The sequence below is a fragment of the Heptranchias perlo genome, chromosome 17, assembly GCF_035084215.1.
Source record: "Heptranchias perlo isolate sHepPer1 chromosome 17, sHepPer1.hap1, whole genome shotgun sequence".
Classification (NCBI taxonomy): Eukaryota; Metazoa; Chordata; class Chondrichthyes; order Hexanchiformes; family Hexanchidae; genus Heptranchias; species Heptranchias perlo.
This window is the reverse complement of record NC_090341.1, coordinates 49,868,308-49,888,323: the sequence shown is the minus strand read 5'-3', so window position 1 is coordinate 49,888,323 and position 20,016 is coordinate 49,868,308. Positions and strand designations below refer to the sequence as shown.

Sequence of the window (20,016 nt, the reverse complement as noted above, 5' to 3'; positions counted from 1 at the left end):
AACAACCTGAAACTGACCGAGTACCGAGTACACCAACCCTAACATCCTGAAACTGACCGAGTACACCAACCCTAACATCCTGAAACTGACTGAACACACCAACCGTAACATCCTGAAACTGACCGAGTACACCAACACCAACTTGAAACTGACCGAATACACCAACCCTAACATCCTGAAACTGACCGAGTACACGAGCCCTAACATCCTGAAACTGAACGAGTACATGAACTCTAAAATCCTGAAACTGACCGAGTACACCAACCCCAACATCCTGGAACTGACCGAGTACACCAACCCCAACATCCTGAAACTGACCGAGTACACCAACACCAACATCCTGAAACTGACCGAGTACACCAACCCCAACATCCTGAAACTGACCGAGTACACCAACCCCAACATCCTGAAACTGACCGAGTACACCAACCCCAACATCCTGAAACTGACCGAGTACACCAACACCAACATCCTGAAACTGACCGAGTACACCAACACCAACATCCTGAAACTGACCGGGTACACCAACACTAACATCCTGAAACTGACCGAGTACACCAACACTAACATCCTGAAACTGACCGAGTACACCAACACTAACATCCTGAAACTGACCGAGTACACCAACACCAACATCCTGAAACTGAGCGAGTACACCAACACCAACATCCTGAAACTGACCGAGTACACCAACCCCAACATCCTGAAACTGACCGAGTACACCAACCCCAACATCCTGAAACTGACCGAGTGCACCAACACCAACATCCTGAAAATGACCGAGTACACCAACCCCAACATCCTGAAACTGACCGAGTACACCAACCCCAACATCCTGAAACTGACCGAGTACACCAACCCCAACATCCTGAAAATGACCGGGTACACCAACCCCAACATCCTGAAACTGACCGAGTACACCAACACCAACATCCTGAAACTGACCGAGTACACCAACCCCAACATCCTGAAACTGACCGAGTACACCAACACCAACATCCTGAAACTGACCGAGTACACCAACACTAACATCCTGAAACTGACCGAGTACACCAACCCCAACATCCTGAAACTGACCGAGTACACCAACACTAACATCCTGAAACTGACCGAGTACACCAACACTAACATCCTGAAACTGACCGAGTACACCAACCGCAACATCCTGAAAATGACCGAGTACACCAACCCCAACATCCTGAAACTGACCGGGTACACCAACCCCAACATCCTGAAAATGACCGAGTACACCAACCCCAACATCCTGAAACTGACCGAGTACACCAACCCCAACATCCTGAAACTGACTGAGTACACCAACCCCAACATCCTGAAAATGACCGAGTACATAAACTCAGTGTTATGATACAGGCCATCTGTCCATTCTCTTTACTCGTGTTCACAGCAAAGTGCAGTTTCCATTGGCAAACCATGCTCCCCATGAGCCAAAGTGCACAATTGTACAGCATGCAGTGAACAAAGTAGTGAGCCTCAGGATTAGCAATCCACCTTTTAAAATTGAGGCTCAATAGCATGCAGAATTCCACTGCACCACACACTTCGGAAGCTGGACGGTATCAGCACGACTTTTTGTAATGGGCTAATCTACTAATCAGATGTATTTGCAAATAGAATTACTTCCAGAAAAAAATACAGGTAAGCCATTAAATGTCACAATGCAGTACTGGAGGTCTGGAGAGAGGGGTTAACTAAGTAAGCCGGCCAACAAGTCGCAAAATCTCTTTCATGTATATGTGATCTTGTTGCTCAGCAAAAATAGAACAGTCCATGGAGGAATTAAGTAAGCACTAGCTTCCTGAATTATAGATCACTAAATGGGGTGCTGATGAGGACTGTAAAGATAAATCATCTGAATTTGAGCATTTGACTCAATTCAACCTTCAATAGGCACATTCAATTTACACCTGGTTCAAAGCGCCTTTAATGTAATTGATTTCTGATTGAAGGCAAACAAGCCTTGTTCTCATAGCCAATACTGCACCAGCTGCCATTTTGAAGCCTTGAGAAGGGACGGCTTCTATTTTGAAAAGCCAAGTTGCTGTTGCGTTTAAAGCTACAGGTAAAATCAAAAAGACAAAAAGCATCCATTTTTGTCACACTCTGCCGGGTTTTGGAACCGACTGTGTAAACAAACTCTGCCACCACATCGCTGCCTCAGTTCACTAACCCTGCAATCCTGAAACTGAACCAATGAAGTCAGTCCAGTCCTCATAATTCAGTCTCTTTTTTAACACTGAAAAATTTTGAATTGGCCAATAATTCAAAGTGGTAATTTAGTGCTCAAAAAATTTGAACCATCAGTTGATGCACATTAAATGACTTGAATTATGCAATGTAAATAACACAGCAAAGTGATCATTTTGTCACACTGACTGAGTACACAAACCCAATGATCCTGAAACTGGCCAAATATACAAATTCCGTGATCCTGAGTTCCACTTTTGCTGCAAAGGCTTCAGTATCTCCGTAATACACAATGCTAGTAAGAATATATACATACACACTTTTTTAAAATTGATTTGTTCAGTTGTATTATGCATCAGGAACAAAATAACTTTCCAACCACCATGGGTATTGCAGGTGTTAGACTATAGAGGGCATAAATAATTTCATTTCCACACCCATTTTCACTGCCTTCAATCAGAACTATCTACGTACCACCATTCTTGCATTGGTAATTCAACGGCCTCCCTCCACATTGGCCGGACAGCCAAGCATGAGAGTGAGCCGATCCTGCTAATCACTATATCAAAACTGCCCTTGTTGGGGGCACGGAGAGGCAGTCAGACTAATGGTGGGCAAGGCATACGGCTGGATTTTGGATGAAACCAACAAATCGAAAAGGCACCCTCGGCGCCAAGGCAGGAACTCTACTGTGACGTTAATTAATTGCCAAAAAAAATTCGATTATAAACTTTTAATTAGCAAATTGTTGGTACAAGAAGTGCAATTAAAATGGCCTGATTACCAACAACTCTAATTAAAAAGAGAAGGGAAGTCTGTAGGGAGTTGATTCAGTGTGAAGTCCTTCTCTGTTAGAAGATTGGATAGATCTTTAAACTGAGGCTCTGTTTGCCTGTTCAGCTGGAAGTAAAGGATTCCATGGCACAAATCAAATCACAAGGGTGTTCTCCTGGTCACCAACACCAGATAAAATAGATTGTCTGGTTATTCATTTATTTGACATTTATGGGACCTTGCTGTGCGCCAATTGGCTGCATCTCAGAAGTTATCCATTGGCTGCAAGCACTTTGGGATGACCTAGGGACATGTTAAGGCATTATATAAATGCAAGTTCTATATATCTCCCATGGCACTGCTCATGCTTAGCCTGAGGTCTGGAACATGTTTGGGATGTTTAGCTGTTAACCCAGCCTGTCCCTTGAAGGCCACTGCTCTAAATAGGCAAGTTACTGTCACTGGTTGTAAACTGCTGGGGCCATTCACAAGACAAGTGCAACTATTTGTAAATTTCAAGCTCCCATCAGTGACTGGCTCTCCTTGCTTTTCTTTTTCTTTTCTCTTGGGATGTGGGCAACACCAGCAAGGCAGTATTTATTTCCCAACTCTAGCTGCCCTAAGGGCATAGGTAACCAAGTGTGACACATTGAAGAGTGTCTGCATGTGTGACGTTTGGAGTACGTCAGGCACAAAGAAAGAACTTGCATTTATAATAGTGCCTTTGACATCCTCAGAACTCCCCAAAGTACTTCACAGCTAATCAATTACTTTTGAGAAGCTGTTTCACCTTGTCCAGAACAGTAGAACCAGAGGACACGGCCTGAGCTTGAAGGAGGATAAATTCAAAACAAACCTCTGGAAGCATTATTTCAGTGAGCGAATGGTCAATCTGTGGGACAGGCTCCCTAGGGAGATAGTGGAAGCCGATAGTGCTGATTCATTCAAATGCAAATTAGATCGATTTCTTTCAGGAAAAGAAATACCTTGGGATCCAGTATATGAGTAATTTGAGACATGACATGTGGAAAGTGTAACATGCTCGGGAGGAACAGGTGACTTTGGACCTATGGTTCCCAATACTCTCCACCACTGGGGGTTTCCTCACCTCATGTCTGGGTCTGTTGATAGAGATTGATTGCTATAATTAGCCAAGAACTCCACTGTCATTGTATCATACGACTACCAGGATGGTAGAAGACAAAGTAGATGGATCTTAGCCTTTCTTGGTCTAGCAATTCCAATGTTCCTAAGTGCAGTGACTGTTCTTTTGTAGGCAAACACAGCAGCCAATTCATGCACAACGAGGTCCCACAAACAGCAAATTAATACATGATCAGATAATCGAGTTTTGGTAGAGGGATAAATGTTGCCCAAGACACCGGGAGGACTCCCCATTTTTCTTTCTGCTTCCCTCCTTAGCTGCTCTAATGTCACAAGTTTCAACAGTGCTCCACCTGTACCATTCATTTTAATGGGAATGGTATTTCTATTCATTAGACGGGAATTCATTGAGACAAAAATGATGTATTGCCGATGCGAGAGTGGTGGGGGACAAATTGACGCCAATGATTCCCTTCTCTCTCAGGTGAGATTCCAATCTCAAGCCTGTAACTAAACAACAAGCAGACACCAGGGGACTTGCATTATCTTGCCCCTACAGGGTCACTCATTGACCTGACCCTACCATGATCCCAGCTTAGTTTCCTGGGTCAGGGATCATTATTTATTAATGCCAGGCTCCTAGAAGAATCCCACCAACAAGTGGGAGCCTGCCAGTGGCCCTTGAGATACAGAAGAGGTCAGAAGAAGGTTAAAAAGGGCCATAGCCCTCCGCCCCCCCCCCTCCAAAAGACTGGATGAAGCCAACTACTGAAGGCCGTGGTCCAGCACACGGCTTTCAGCAAGTGAGCCATCAGGGAGAAGACAAGGGAGAGGAGGCCTCTGCTAAGCCATCCCCCTCCACTTGGAGCTTTTGGGGCCATTTCCGCCAAACCCAAAGCCTACTGCTCTGGTCCACTTGGTGGTCCCAAAGTGTGGTGGATAGGAGGAAACCCCTCCCCTGGTCCACCGACTGCAGCGGGCGAGGAAGGAGCAGCCAGCAGCAGTCCCAGCAGGGGTGGGAGGAGGCAAATTTAAGTCGGTTCAGCGAGATAGTGGTAGGCTCCACCATCCCTTTTTCCGTTAATTTTAGACAGGACAGTGAAGGAGAATCGAACTGAACCCCAGGTGTTGCCCCACAGGGGAGAGCAAAGGTCATCCCATAGTTGCTCTTGCACACCTCCTAGTGGTCAGTGTGGAGTAGCAATGGCAGGTTTTCCCACCTGTGGCCTTTCAGCCCCGGGGCCAGTGTATGGTCGGAGTGGGATGGGAGAAGGGGGATTAAGGGGGTGGGGGTTGGGCCAATTTGCATCGGAACCACCCAGGGTAGATTCTAACTATCAACAACAACTTTGATTTATATAGCAACTTTAACGTAGTAAAACATCCCAAGTCGCTTCACAGGAGCGATTATCAAACAAAATTTAACACCGAGCCACATAAGGAGATATTAGGACAGGTGACCAAAAGCTTGGTCAAATAGGTAGGGGGGGTTTTAAGGAGCGTCTTAAAGGAGGAGAAAGAGGTAGCGAGGTTTAGGGATGGAATTCGAGAGCTTAGGGCCTAAACAGCTGAAGGCACGGCCGCCAATGGTGGAGTGATTAAAATCAGAGATGCACAAAAGGCCAGAATTGGAGGAGCGCAGAGATCTCGGAGGGTTGTAGGAGGTTACAGAGATAGGGAGGGGCGAGGCCGTGGAGGGATTTGAAAACATGGATGAGAATTTTAAAATTCGAGGCTTTGCCAGACCGGGAGCCAATGTAGGTCAGCGAGCACAGGGCTGATAGGTGAACGGGAATTTGGTGCAAGTTAGGATACGGGCAGCAGAGTTTTGGATGAGCTCAAGTTTATGGAGGGTGGAAGGTGGAAGATGGGAGGGGGGCCAAGAGAGCATTGGAATAGTCGAATCTTGAGGTAACAAAAGCATGGATGAGGGTTTCAGCAGCAGATGAGCTGAGGTGGGGCAGATACGGGTGATGTTACAGAGCTGGAAGTAGGCGGTCTTGGTGATGGAGCGGATATGGGGTCAGAAGCTCATCTCAGGGTCAAATAGGATGCCAAGGCTGCGAATGATCTGGGTATCAAGTGTAAAATTCTGCAGCCCTCCACATGGTCACATTTAAAGTAAGCAAAACACTGGACTTAGAACTTCATCAACACAGACAGATGGAAAATGATCATTGCTGTATTTTTTTTCCAGTTTAAATGACACACACATCAAAGGGCTAAGCAGGGGGACAAGGAACACTTCAGTGCTTGTCCTTAACATCAGATACTTGACTGCCTTAATTGGAATTCTGCATCGTGCTTTGAACTGAGAATGAATTGCGGAGCCAATAATCAAAAGGTAGCAGAATCCAACACCAGATCAATCCAATTGATCTCTTTCCCCCCCCCATCCCACCCCACACCAGCTAATAAACTCGCCTGGCCCTGGGAATAACTTTAATGAGACTGACCTTAAACTAACTCCGTTCACGGCCCCTGCACACATCCGGAGAGAAAATGCACTCTTTTAGTTTCGTTTTTTAAAATAAAAAAAATAGATCTTTAGTTTTAAACCAGGATAATGCAAACTCCAAAAACAACTACTCTGTGTAAAACAAACAAGCTCCTTTAAATGAGGCACACGTGTATATAATGTAGCAATATAAACACAGTCCCATAATAACACTGCACACAGTTACATTGCAACCTCTTGCTCAATATAATGTACGCACATATAATGCGAACATTTTAATAAAAATGTTACTAGTGATATTTAAACGTTATATATAAAGACTGGTAAATGCCACTGCCTAATTGCACAACCGATAACAGACTGAAACAAACGGCACTGTTTACTTTTAACGAACCACTGATTTCCACTCAACTTATATATATATTAAATATATATATAATAATATAGGTGCAAAATAATCCCGATCCCAGCGAGAAATGGGAGTCTACCGCCTACTAACCAGCGATTCTCGCCGCAAGATGCTCATCCAGCCTCGGTGAGAATGTCCGCACAAAGCCCGGCTCTGCAGCCTGATCCATCCCATTACAAATTCAATTTAAAAATAAACATCACTTGCCTACCTTCATCGTGTAGTCTCTGCAGGCACGAAGTGAAGCTTTTCCTCCAGCCCGGCATCTCGGCTCAGTGCCCGAACGGGAAATATATAAAATATATATAAAAGGCAGAGGAGCGGCTCCCCTCCGAGCTGCTCGCCTTAGTCCAGGGCGGCAGTCGAGTCAGCGCCGGTCGCTGGGCTCCGCGATTACCATCCTCCGTCTTAGGTGTTGCTGTCCCCTCGCCTCGTTATCGACTGTCAGGCACGGCACTGATCAGCCCGGAGAGGTCTCTACCTGCAGAACTCCCTCCCTTGCCTCAGTTAGCAGAGGGACCAGAAAGACCCTCACTTGCAAAGAGGCTCCTCGAGGTGTGAAACCGCCCCCAACCCTGGGCAGAGACCCCACTTGATAACCTTATAAGCAAAAACAACTGCCTCAGCCCGGAGATAGCCCTTCCCCGAGCCTTGGGAGATCCCCCTTGTTGCAGAGCCCCACATGCAAAGACCTCCAGCCTGGAAAGTCCACAAGCGACAGGACTCCCACCTGCACAGATGTGCCAGGGATCCCAATGAATCTTTAAGACTCAATCCAGTCCTAGCCAGAGAATCACCTGCAATGGCTTTTCTTCCTGCTCCCCAGACCATTACCTCTAGAGTCCCCCAGGGATCTATCTTTGGCCCCCTCCTATTCCTCGTCTACATGCTGCCCCTCGGCGACATCATCCGAAAACACATCAGGTGTGCGCTGACGACACCCAGCTCTACCTCACCACCACCTCTCTCAACCCCTCCGCTGTCTCTGATTTGTCACACTGCTTGTCCGACATTCAGTACCAGATGAGCAAAAATTTTCTCCAACTAAATATTGGGAAGACCCAAGCCGTTGTCTTTGGTCTCCACCGCAAACTCCGTTCCCTAGTCTCCGACTCCATCCCTCTCCCTGGCCACTGTCTGAAGACCGTTCGCAACCTATTTGACCCTGAGATGAGCTTCCGACCACATATCCGCTCCATCACCAAGACTGCCCACTACGACCTCCGTAACATTGACTATCTCCGCCCCTGCCTCAGTTCACCTGCTGCTGAAACCCTCATCCATGCCATTGTTACCTCTAGACTTGACTATTCAAATGCTCTCCTGGCCGGCCTCCCATCTTCCACACTCCATAAACTTGAACTCATCCAAATCTCTGCTGCCTGTATCCTAACTTGTACCAAGTCCCGTTCACCCATCACCCCTACATTGGCTCCCAGTCCAGCAACACCTCGATTTTAGAATTCTCATCCTTGTTTTCAAATCCCTCCATAGCCTCGCCCCTCCCTTTCTCTGTAACCCCCTACAACCCTCCGAGATATCTGCGCTCCTCCAATTCTTGCCTCTTGCGCATCCCCGATTTTCATCACTCCACCGTTGGCGGACTTGACTTCAGCTGCCTAGGCCCTAAGCTCTGGAATTCCCTCCCTAAACCTCTCTACCTCTCTCTCCTCCTTTAAGATGCTCCTTAAAATCTACCTCTTTAACCAAGCTTTTGGTCACTAATATCTCCTTATGTGGCTAGGTGTCAAATTTTGTTTGATAATCGCTCCTGTCAAGCAGTTTTATTACATTAAAGGCGATATATAAATGCAAGTTGTTGTTGTTATTTTGCCCCTTCTGTACTTCCTGAGAAAGATCTTGCTTCCTCCCCCTCTGTGTACTTTGAGATTAATACTATGTTAATGCCATCCAGAATTGGAGCAGCACAGACAATGGCAGTAGCGTAGAGGGAGTTTTAGCTTGTACACTATCAGGTCATCTGTGACACAGATTAAATGCAGACTTAAACACTCCTTGTACACTATCCCATCAAATAGTACCATAGGAGGGGTCAAATGCAACATGAAGCTCCCCCCTATGCTGTCCCATCAAATATTCTCAGATAGATGCACGGTGAGATCTCTCTCCTACTTTGTCCCAACAATGTTCCTTAACCCACATCCACACAATATCACCTCTGCCGCACTAACAGCGTCTGTGGCAACTCTGTGAGGTTGCCAATTTGTTCCAGACTGTGGAGAGTTTCGCGCTGTGGGCCCACTGGAACTGGATTTAGACTATCCCCAAACACATTTCATGGCTGAATCGGACAGCCAACCAAGAGAGTGAGGAAACTTTCATGCTCTGATCTGGTCTGGATTCACTCTAAATGAAAGACTCTTCTTCAGCAAATTCTACCAATCTTCTCGGGTCCTGCCCCAAAATGAATTAGATGATGGCCTCAAACCTTTTAATCTGCACCCATTCTTCCCCTCTTAATTTACATTTTAAGATATATTTAATTTCTAATTGAACACGATACATTAGCTCAGAGTTGAGATTAGAGCCATTTCAATCCACTTTTTTTGCTAAATGTAATTTATGATTCAGAAACTAAGCCATTTTGTATATATATACATACATTGATTGCTATGATTAGTCAACAACTCCATTATCATTGTATTATGCAACTACCAGGATGGTAGAAGCACAACGAGATGGACCTTGGTCTTTTCTTGTCTAGCAATTCCTATATGGGGAGAGATCTATTCCGTCAGAACGGGCTTCACCCGAACCATGCTGGGACGAATGTTCTGGCAAATCAAATAACTAGGGCTGTAGATAGGGCTTTAAACAAATTTGGGGGGGGGAGGGTTCAAGTTGGGGGGGGGGATTTAGAATGTTGAAGAGAAAGGACAGGGAAGTAGTACAGGGAAAAGATAGGGGTAATGATAACCAGAGTGTGACAGGAAGGGACAGAGCGAACAAACATAAGAGTGCACAGCAAATGGGGTCAGAGCAGGAAAAAATAGTAAAAAGACAAAATTAAAGGTTCTTTATCTGAATGCGCGCAGCATTCATAAGATAGATGAATTGACGGCACAAATAGAAACAAATGGGTATGGTCTCGTTGCCATTACAGAGACGTGGTTGCAAGGTGACCAAGGTTGGGAACTGAATATTCAGGGCTATCTGACATTTCGGAAGGATAGGAAGAAAGGAAGAGATGGTGGGGTAGCTCTGTTAATAAAGGATAAAATTAGTACAATAGTGAGAAATGATCTTGGCTCAGAAGATCAAGATGTAGAGTCAATTTGGATGGAGGTAAGAAATAGCAAGGGTAAGAAATCATTGGTGGGAGTAGTCTATAGATGCCCTAACAGTAACTACACTGTAGGGCAAAATATAAATCAAGAAATAATGAGGGCTTCTAAAAAAGGTAATGCAGTAATCATGCACGATTTTAACTTTCATATAGATTGGACAAATCAAATTGGCAAAAGTAACCCTGAGGATGAGTTCATAGAGTGTATTCGGGACTGTTTCTTAGAACAATACGTTGTGGAACCAACCAGAGAACAGGCCATTTTAGATCTGGTATTGGGTAATGAGACAGGATTAATTAATGACCTCAAAGTAAAGGATCCCTTAGGAAACAGTGATCATAATATGATAGAATTTCACATCCAGTTTGAAAGTGAGGATCTTGGATCTGTAACTACTATATTAAACCTAAATAAGAACAATTACAATGGCATGAGGACAGAGTGGACTGGGAAAACAGATTAGAAGGTATGATGGTGGATAAGCAGTGGCAGACATTTAAAAAGATATTTTATGACTCTCAACAAAAATATATCCCAGTAAGGAGGAAAGACTCCACGAGAAGTGTGTACCAACCATGGCTAACTAAGGAATCAAGTTAAAAGAAAAGTATTACAACGTGGCAAAGATTAGTGGTAAGCCCGAAGGATTGGGAAAACTTTAGAAACCAGCAAAGGAGGACTAAAAAAATAATAAAGAGGGAAGAAATAGATTATGAGAGTAAACTAGCAAGAAATATAAAAACTGACAGTAAAAGCTTTTACAAGTTTATAAAAAGGAAGAGAGTAGCTAAAGTAAGTATAGGTCCCTTAGGGGATGAGACTGGGGAAATAATAATGGAAAACAAGGAAATGGCAGAGGTATTGAACAGATATTTGGTATCTGCCTTCACAGTAGAAGACACTAAAAGCATACCAATAATAGTGGATAATCAAGGGGCAAAGGGGAGGGAGGAACTAAAAACAATCACGATCACTAGAGAAAAAGTATTAGGCTAACTAATTGGACTGCAGGCTGACAAGTCCCCTGGACCCAATGGCTTGCATCCGAGCGTCTTAAAAGAAGTGGCTACAGAGATAGTGGATGCATTGGTTGTAATCTTCCAAAATTCACTAGATTCTGGAAAGGTCCCAGCGGATTGGAAAACCGCAAATGTAACACTCCTATTCAAGAAGGGAGTGAGACAGAAAGCAGGTAACTATAGACCAGTTAGCCTAACATCTGTCATTGGGAAAATGCTAGAATCCATTATTAAGGAAGTAGTAGCAGGACATTTGGAGACTCAAACTAAAATCAAGGAGAGTCAACATGGTTTTATGAAGGGGAAATCGTGTTTGACAAATTTATTAGAATTCTTTGAGGAAGTAACGAGCAGGGTCGATAAAGGGGAACCAGTAGATGTAGGGTATTTGGATTTCCAAAAGGCAGTTGATAAGGTGCCACGTAAAAGATTACCGCACAGGATAAGAGCTCATGGTGTTGGGGGTAATATATTAGCATGGATAGAGGATTGGCTGACTAACTGATAACAGAGAGTCGTGATAAAGGGGTCATTTTCAGGATGCCAATCTGCAACTAGAGGAGTGCTGCAGAGATTAGTGCTGGGGCCTCAACTATTTACAATCTATATCAACGACTTGGATGAAGGAAGCAAGTGTACTGTGGCCAAATTTGTTGATAATGCAAAGGTGGAAAAGTAAGTTGTGAGGAGGACACAAAGTGTCTGCAAAGGGATATAGATAGGTTAAGCGAGTGGGCAAAAATTTGGCAGATGGAGTATAATGTGGGAAAATGTGAAGTCATCCACTTTGGTAGGAAGAATAAAAAAGCAAAATATTATATAAATGGAGAAAGACTACAGAATGCTGCAGTACAGAGGGATTTGGGTGTCCTCATACATGAACCACAAAAAGTTAGCATACATGTGCAGCAGGTAATTGGGAAGGCAAGTGGAATATTGGCCTTTATTTCAAGGGGCATAGAGTATAAAAGCAGGGAAGTCTTACTACAACTGTACAGGGTGCTGGTGAGACCACACCTAGAGTGCTGCGTACAGTTTTGGTCCCCTTATTTAAGGAAGGTTATACTTGCATTGGAGGCGGTTCAGAGAAGGTTCACTAGGTTGATTCCGGGTATGGAAGCGTTTTCTTATGAAGAAAGGTTGAGCAGGTTGGGCCTATACTCATTGGAGTTTAGAAGAATGAGGGGAGATCTCATTGAAACATATAAGATTCTGAGGGGGCTTAACAGGGTAAATGCTGAGAGGATGTTTCCCCTCATAGGGGAATCTAGAATTAAGGTACATAGTCTCAGAATAAGGGGTCGCCCATTTAAGATGGAGATGAGGAGAAATTTCTTCTCTCAGAGGGTTGTGAACCTTTGGAATTCTTTGTTCCAAAAATGGTGGACACTCAGTCATTGAATATATTCAAGGCTGAGTTAGACAAATTTTTGATCAGCAAGGGAGTCAAAGGATATGGGAACAGGCGGGAAAGTGGAGTTGAGGCCAGAATCAGATCAGCCATGATCTCATTAAATGGCAGAACAGGCTCGAAGGGCCAAATGGCCTACTCCTGCTCCTATCTCTTGTGTTCTTTTTATATAACTGAACACCATCCCATCAAACAGTCCCAGGCCTGACACAGTAGGGGGTTAAAATCCTAGTCTCTGCCGAGTTAGGTTGAACTCAGCTGGCGCAGTAACAATTGGCCTCTGCTGTCCTGGGCTAGGGAGGGGAAATGACCAGCTGGGGATTCTCGATGGTGACTGCTGACCTGTGACCCTTGTTGGATGTGTGGGCATTGGAAGAAAGCATGACCCACCCCCATTAAATGATCACTGGCTTGTTAACATTCACTGACTAGGTCCATAGAGAGATGGCCATTTCAACAATAGTTGTTGATGATCTGTGGGATCATATCCCAACAGGTCAGCACCTTCAGGAGAGGAGAGGAGAGGAGAGGAAAACATAGGAACAGGAGTAGGCCATTCAGCCCCTTCGAGCCTGTTCCGCCATTGAATTAGATCATGACTGATCTGTATCTTTAACTCCATTTGCCAGTCTTGGTTTCATTTCCCTTAATACCTTTACCCAACAAAAGACTATCAATCTCAGTTTTGAAATTTTCAATTGACTAACCTCAACAGCTGTTTGGGGGAGAGGGTTCCAGATTTCCACTACCCTTTGTGTGAAGAAGTGCTTCCTGACATCACCCCTGAATGACCTAGCTCTAATTTTAAGGTTAGAGCTCCCTTGTTCTGGACTCCCCTGCCAGAGGAAATAGTTTCTCTCTATCTAGCCTATCAAATCCTTTAATCATCTTAAACACCTCAAGAGAAACTTAAGAGAAAGATGTTAAAATTGAACGCGGATTCTGAGTTACACTGCAGCAGCCAAGTGTTCAGTGTCTGAAGGAACGAGTTAAAAAAAATTGACTGAATTCAGTGCGGCAGGCATTACAATACATGCAAAAAAAAGCAGGATTAAGCCGCGGAACAGAGAGCTTGGAATAAATCAGCAGCTGTCACTCACGGAACAAATATACAATATACAATTATAATCCTATACAGAATTAAAACTGATTTAGAAAAAAAAAGAAACACATGAGCAGTAGGTTTCAGATAGATAGTAGCTTCATTTCAAATTCTGCACTTTGAACATTTTCCTCAGCAGAAAGTTCTAAATGCCAGATAGGATTCAAAGTATAAAAAACATGAAGCCGGTGTGCCAATTTCCCAGTCTGATTTCCGCCACCTTTTGTAAAGTTGCTGTAGTTTTAAAAAAGTTTTGTTCCCCAAAACCCCCCCCTCCCCAGTCCCTTCCTTTTCTCCCCACCTATTCTGAATGTGCTGACTCACAAGGTTGATGTACAATTCTACAGCTGGCCGAACCACACCAGTACTTCACCCAGGTGACCACCTTCCATATGTGAGCCCACAGACCTGTGTGACCGGGGGGATGGTGGGTGGGGGGGGGCTTCACAGCTCTGCTTGATGCTGTCCTCACCAGACACCCACACTCGGCCGCTTTCAGCAGCGGATAGAGAAAAGAGACTTGCATTTATATAGAGCCTTTCACAACCTCAGGATGCCCCAAAACGCTTTACAGCCAATAAAGTACTTTTGAAGTGTAGTCACTGTTGTGATGTAGAAAACACAGAAACCAATTTGCACATAGCAAGGTCCCACAAACAGCAATGTGATAATGACCAGATCATCTGTTTTGATGATGTTGGTTAAGGGATAAGTATTGGCCAGAACACCAGGGAGAACTCCCCTGCTCTTCAAATAATGCTTTTACATCCACCTGAGGGAACAGAAGAGGCCTTGGTTTAATGTCTCATCTGAAAGACGGCACCTCTGACAGTGCAGCACTCCCTCAGTACTGCACTGGAGTACCAGCATTATGTGCTCAATTCTCTGGAGTGGGACTTGAACCCACAACCTTCTGACTCAGAGGTAAGAGTGCTACAGACTGAGCCAAGGCTGACACTTTTTAATAGAGATCCAGGGTGGTTCATTTTCTCTTCTTGCTGACCCAAGGGCACCCAAGCCAATTGTAGCACCTCAACTGCCACCCTGGGTGAGACTAGTTAATCCTGCAGGGTGCAGGGGTCAGACCTGGGACCTTTCTGGGCTCAATGGCCCTGTTATAACCACACTGGATTGCGCTGGATTAGTTTTTGTTATACATTTATATTTTTTTATGTCAGTAATATTCTTGGTGTTTGTGGCTGGAGAAAGGCCAAAGGGAGTAGGAGTACGAATGTGACATTCGCGTCAATCGCAGATACGAGCTGTTTCCCATACTGGGGGAAACACTCCCAGTTCAAATGGACGTGTTGCAGCTGTCAGCCTGTGGCAGCTGCAAAGGTCCATTTGACAGGTGGCGGGGGGAGACCCTCACTCATTGCAGGAGGCCACTCTGTCACTTGGGACAAAGTTTGGCCTCCACCACCCTCCTTCTGACAAGAAAATTCACCAACTTGCACACTTACCCCGGGGTCCAGAGACATGTACCTACCTTGTAGACCCCCTCAGATGTACATCTTCCGGATGGGGGCCGCTGTAGCTGCAGTCATGACCTCCTCGGAGGGCGAACAGCATCACCAGCCTCACCAGCCTCACCAGCCTCACCAGCCTCGCCATCCACACCGTCCACCTCTGACACATGGAGCTCCACAACAGAGTGCTGTGACACATCCACTTGCACAGCTGGAGGGAGGGCTACCGCAGAGAGAGATGCGTCGCAGAGGGCACTACCCTCGCCACAGGGTCCACAGACCGAGGCTCAGCTTCCTGGACCTCTCTGAGCAGCAGTGCACACGGAGGCTCAGAGTCACTCGACATGTAGTCGTGGACATCTGCAGCCTCCTTCATGCCGAGCTGCTCCCGGCTGGCCCGAGCACCATCTTCTTACCTGTCGCTGTCAAAGTCACCACTGCCCTCAACAACTTCTCCTCCGCATCCTTCCAGGGTGCCACCGGGGACATCGCCGACGTCTCTCAGCCGTCTGCACAAAAGAGCCCTCCAAATACACCTACACCCACTCTGCAGTGACACAATGGGTGGCATCAGTTGTGGGTCTTCATTGTGATCCTCAGGAAAGGGCATTATTGCACAAACCAGACAAGATTCGCAATGACGTGGCAGTAGTGGTGACAATATAATATGTAATGTGAGTTGGTCAGAAATTCAATATAAGTAACAACCATGACAAATCCTCAAACACCCTTGTGCATCCCCTTCATGCTCACATCACGTTTGCCTTACGCTGCCTACTGCACATATGTGATGCATGCCCTGTGCCTGCAGCACAGGTAGTGGCAGGTTGAGTGAGGCTGACTGTGAAAGAGATGCATGAGAGGGTGAGTATGAGATAGAGCCATGAGATTGTATGAGGATTGGGTTGAGTGGCAGTGGCGGGATGAGTACTGGGGAGGTGAGTAAGTGCAGGTAAGATGAGGATGAGGTTTGAGTGGGTGTGAGGGGTGAAGTGATAGAGTAGTGTTGGCAGTGCAGAAGGAGGTGTGGGGTGGGGGCGGTGATGTGGCAGATGGAGTGTAGGGGAATGAGTAAGTGTACTCACTTTGGCTGACCTACTTAGGTCATTAGAGCGCCTCCTGCACTGTATGCAGGTGGGCGATATGTTTGTGGTGCAGGTGACCTCCTCTGCCACCTTGAGCCAGGCCTTCCTGGTGGCAGAGGCAGGCCGCTTCCTCCCGCCTGCCGGGGGGAAGATCTCTGTCCTCCCCCTCCTCCTCACCCCATCTATTGATACCTGGAGTGAGGCATCATTAAACTGGGAGCAGCCTTCCCTCTGGGCTGCTCCATGCTGTAATTTTTTCTATTTGTTGCAGCATCTGTCAGTGGAGGACTGCCCCTTTAAATAGAGCTCCTCCAGCTGACAGATCTTACTGCGCATGCGCAGCCCGCCCGATGCGCAGATCAGCAGTGGGGATCCCGGAAGACAAGGTAAGTGGATCCAATTGGGCTGCGATCACGCGGGTGGCTGACTAATTTCACCGGGCACGTTACCCACGCGCCCAATAGCCCCCCCGCTGCGAACCCGCAGCCCTGCTAACATCGAGCCCATGAACACAAAATCTAGGCTGACACTCCAGTGCAGCACTGAGGGAGTGCTGCACTTTTAGAGGTGCTGTCTTTCAGATGAGGCATTAAATCGAGGCCCCATCTGCCCTCTCAGGTGGATGTAAAAAATACCATGGTACTATTTTGAAAAAGAGCACGGGAGCTCTCCCCAGTGTCCTGGCTAATATTTACTCCTCAGCCATTCACTAAATACAGATTATCTGGTCATTATCACATTGCTGTTTGTGGGACCTTGTTGGGTAAAAATTGGCTGCTGTGTTTCCTACATTACAATAGTGACTATACTTTAAAAGTACGTCATTGGCTGTAAAGTGCTTTGGGACGTCCAGAGGTCGTGAAAGGCGCTATATAAATGCAGATTCTTTCTTTAGTAAGGTAACATGTAAGTTGTTGTTGTTGATTGACCTCAGGAGTTTACAAGGAGCTACAATAACTGGTATTGACTATTTGGACCACTTCCCCCCACGGGCAGTGGCCTTAAGGAGACAGGCCAAATTACACACAGCTCCATTTTAGCAGCTAAACATCACAACTGTGCCCCAGCCCCTGTGTAGAGTACCTGTGAAAAACACCATGGGAGACCCGTTAGTTCATCAAATTAAACTTATCACTTGTTGCCAAAACAGATGTTTGCATATTTTCTTACTTGCTTTTCAACTAAAGAGGGTAGCTACAAGCAATGCATGTTACGAGTAAGTTGTGAAATATCTGAGTAAGTTCAGTATGTTTGCCTACGAACCTGACATTACAATAAAGCTAGAAGCATATTTGCTGGAAAATCAGATAATTAGAATATGGACAATACAATACGAATGCAAAAATGTGGGTTTGACTTATTTTGGAATATCACTGATTCATTGTCATGACTGCAAAGTCAATTGTATTCTCAGTCTCTAAGCATGGGCAATGGAGACAGGGAGACGGATACCAGCTGAAAGAATTCTCCTGACTCCCCTTCCCCTAGTATGTGTTTTTAGCTTTCACTGGGGCAGCAGTTGGGGGCACTACAATTTGCCTCAGTATCTTTGGGCTAGGAAACAGAAATCACCCAGTGTTCCTGCTCCCTATCCAGTGACTCCTGCTGGAAAGTGCACATACGTGCATTATAGTGATGTTCTCATTTTACTTTCATTGTCCAATAATCTGCAAGATGTTTGGTTGAAAGTCTTTCATCGACTATCCAAAGCAATCATACGTGGGCAACGTAATTCCTATGTCGACTCATAGAGTTCAGATGATCTGCTCAGAACTGAACTGAAAATATGGAGAAAAGTGTCCACTGGATACATCAAACCAATTTATCAGCTATTTATCAACCAAGATCAAGATCAAAGACACATGTTGGCTGTTTAGCTAGGCCTTCTTAATACCTTAAACAATGTACATTTTGAACCTCTCCCATGTCAAAGCCACCTTATTCTGCTAATTACCAAATTAATCAACTTGGCCTATTTTCCCAAAGACAACTGGATTCCGATCTCCCATTTGAAGTTCAGTAAGGAAAGATGGCTTCCATTTAACATAAGAGCATAAGAAATAGGAGCAGCAGACCATATGGCCCCTTGTGCCTGCTCCACCATTCAATAAGATCATGGCTGATCTTCGATCTCAACTCCACTTTCCCACCCGATCCCCATATCCCTTGATTCCCTTAGAGTCCAAAAATCTATCGATTTCAGTCTTGAAATACTCAATGGCTAAGCATCCATAGCCCTCTGGGGTAGAGAATTCCAAATATTCATGACCCTCTGAGTGAAGAAATTCCTCCTCATCTCAGTCCTAAATGTCCAACCCCTTATCCTGAGACTACATCCCCTAGTTCTAGACTCTCCAGCCAGGGGAAACATCCTCTCAGCATCTACCCTGTCAAGCCCTCTCAGAATCTTATATGTTTTAATGAGATCACCTCTCATTCTTCTAAACTCCAGAGAGCACAGGCCCATTCTACTCAATCTTTCCTCATAGGACAACCCTCTCATCCCAGGAATCAATCTAGTGAACCTTCATTGCACCGCCTCTAAGTTAAATATACCCGTCCTTAGGTAAGGAGACCAAAACTGTACACAGTACTCCAGGTCTGGTCTCACCAAAGTCCTGTACAATTGTAGCAAGACCTCCTTACTCTTATACTCCAACCCCTTGGAATAAAGGGCAACTTACCATTTGCCTTCCTAATTGATACTCGCTCAATTGCTAAATTTAAATCTGAGATTGATAGCTTTTTGGCAACCAAAGGTATTAAGGGATATGGGCCAAAGGCAGGTATATGGAGTTAGATCACAGATCAGCCATGATCTTATCAAATGGCAGAGCAGGCACGAGGGGCTGAATGGCCTACTCCTGTTCCTATGTTCCTATGTTCTTAATTACTTGCTGTACCTGCATGTTAACTTTCTATATTCCGTGTGCAAGGACACCCAAATCTCGCTGAACACTAACATTTAATAATTTCTCACCATTTAAAAAATATTCTGTTTTTCTATTTTTCTTACCAAAGTGAATAACCTCACATTTCCCCACATTATACTCCATCTGCCAGCTTCTTGCCCACTCATTTAACCTGTCGATATCCCTTTGCGTCCTTCTCACAGCTTACTTTAACTCGTCATTTTGAAACCACGTTATAAATACAGAAATTTTCCCTCTGCGCAGAACGAAAACTCTCCTTTCGTTACAGTCGGGTAAGGACGGGATCACGCTTGGGTGTGATGCTCCGCAAACAAGTACTCTGCCAACACTCACCATCTCAGACAAGGCTTCAGAGGGTGAACAATGTCTATGGAAGTATCCAGGAGGAGTCAACAACTTCCACAGAGGAGCAGTGAAATAAATCTCTCACACACAAAAAAAATTCCCATCTCTCCCTGCTGGTATTCTGTGACAATTCCTCTCCCTGCTCCGGACTAAAATTTAATTTAAATTCTTTTTGGGGCTAGTTAAAAGACAGTGATCCGCGGTAAATTACAGTTCTACCATGTGTACTTTGTGTAATTCAGAGCCAAGAGGTCACTGTATCTGCTCTGCTTCCCTTATTGCTAAGGCAATAATTGGTTGTGTTTTGTTTCAGGCAGTGTTTGTTCAGTGATCGTGCACCGCTAGTTGGGAAAAGGAGATCTCGTGGCCAAAAGACATGCTTTCAATTTTCTTG

The 20,016-nt window shown here is 45.2% G+C and overlaps 1 protein-coding gene across 1 annotated transcript; it reads left to right on the top strand.

The window, feature by feature from the left end:
• Window positions 1–226: 226 nt before the first annotated feature.
• Window positions 227–1,366, top strand: LOC137333932 (uncharacterized). The gene has a single exon (XM_067998288.1). The coding sequence runs from the start codon at window positions 227–229 to the stop codon at window positions 1,364–1,366; it is 1,140 nt and encodes a 379-aa protein (XP_067854389.1).
• The last annotated feature ends 18,650 nt before the right edge of the window (window positions 1,367–20,016 follow it).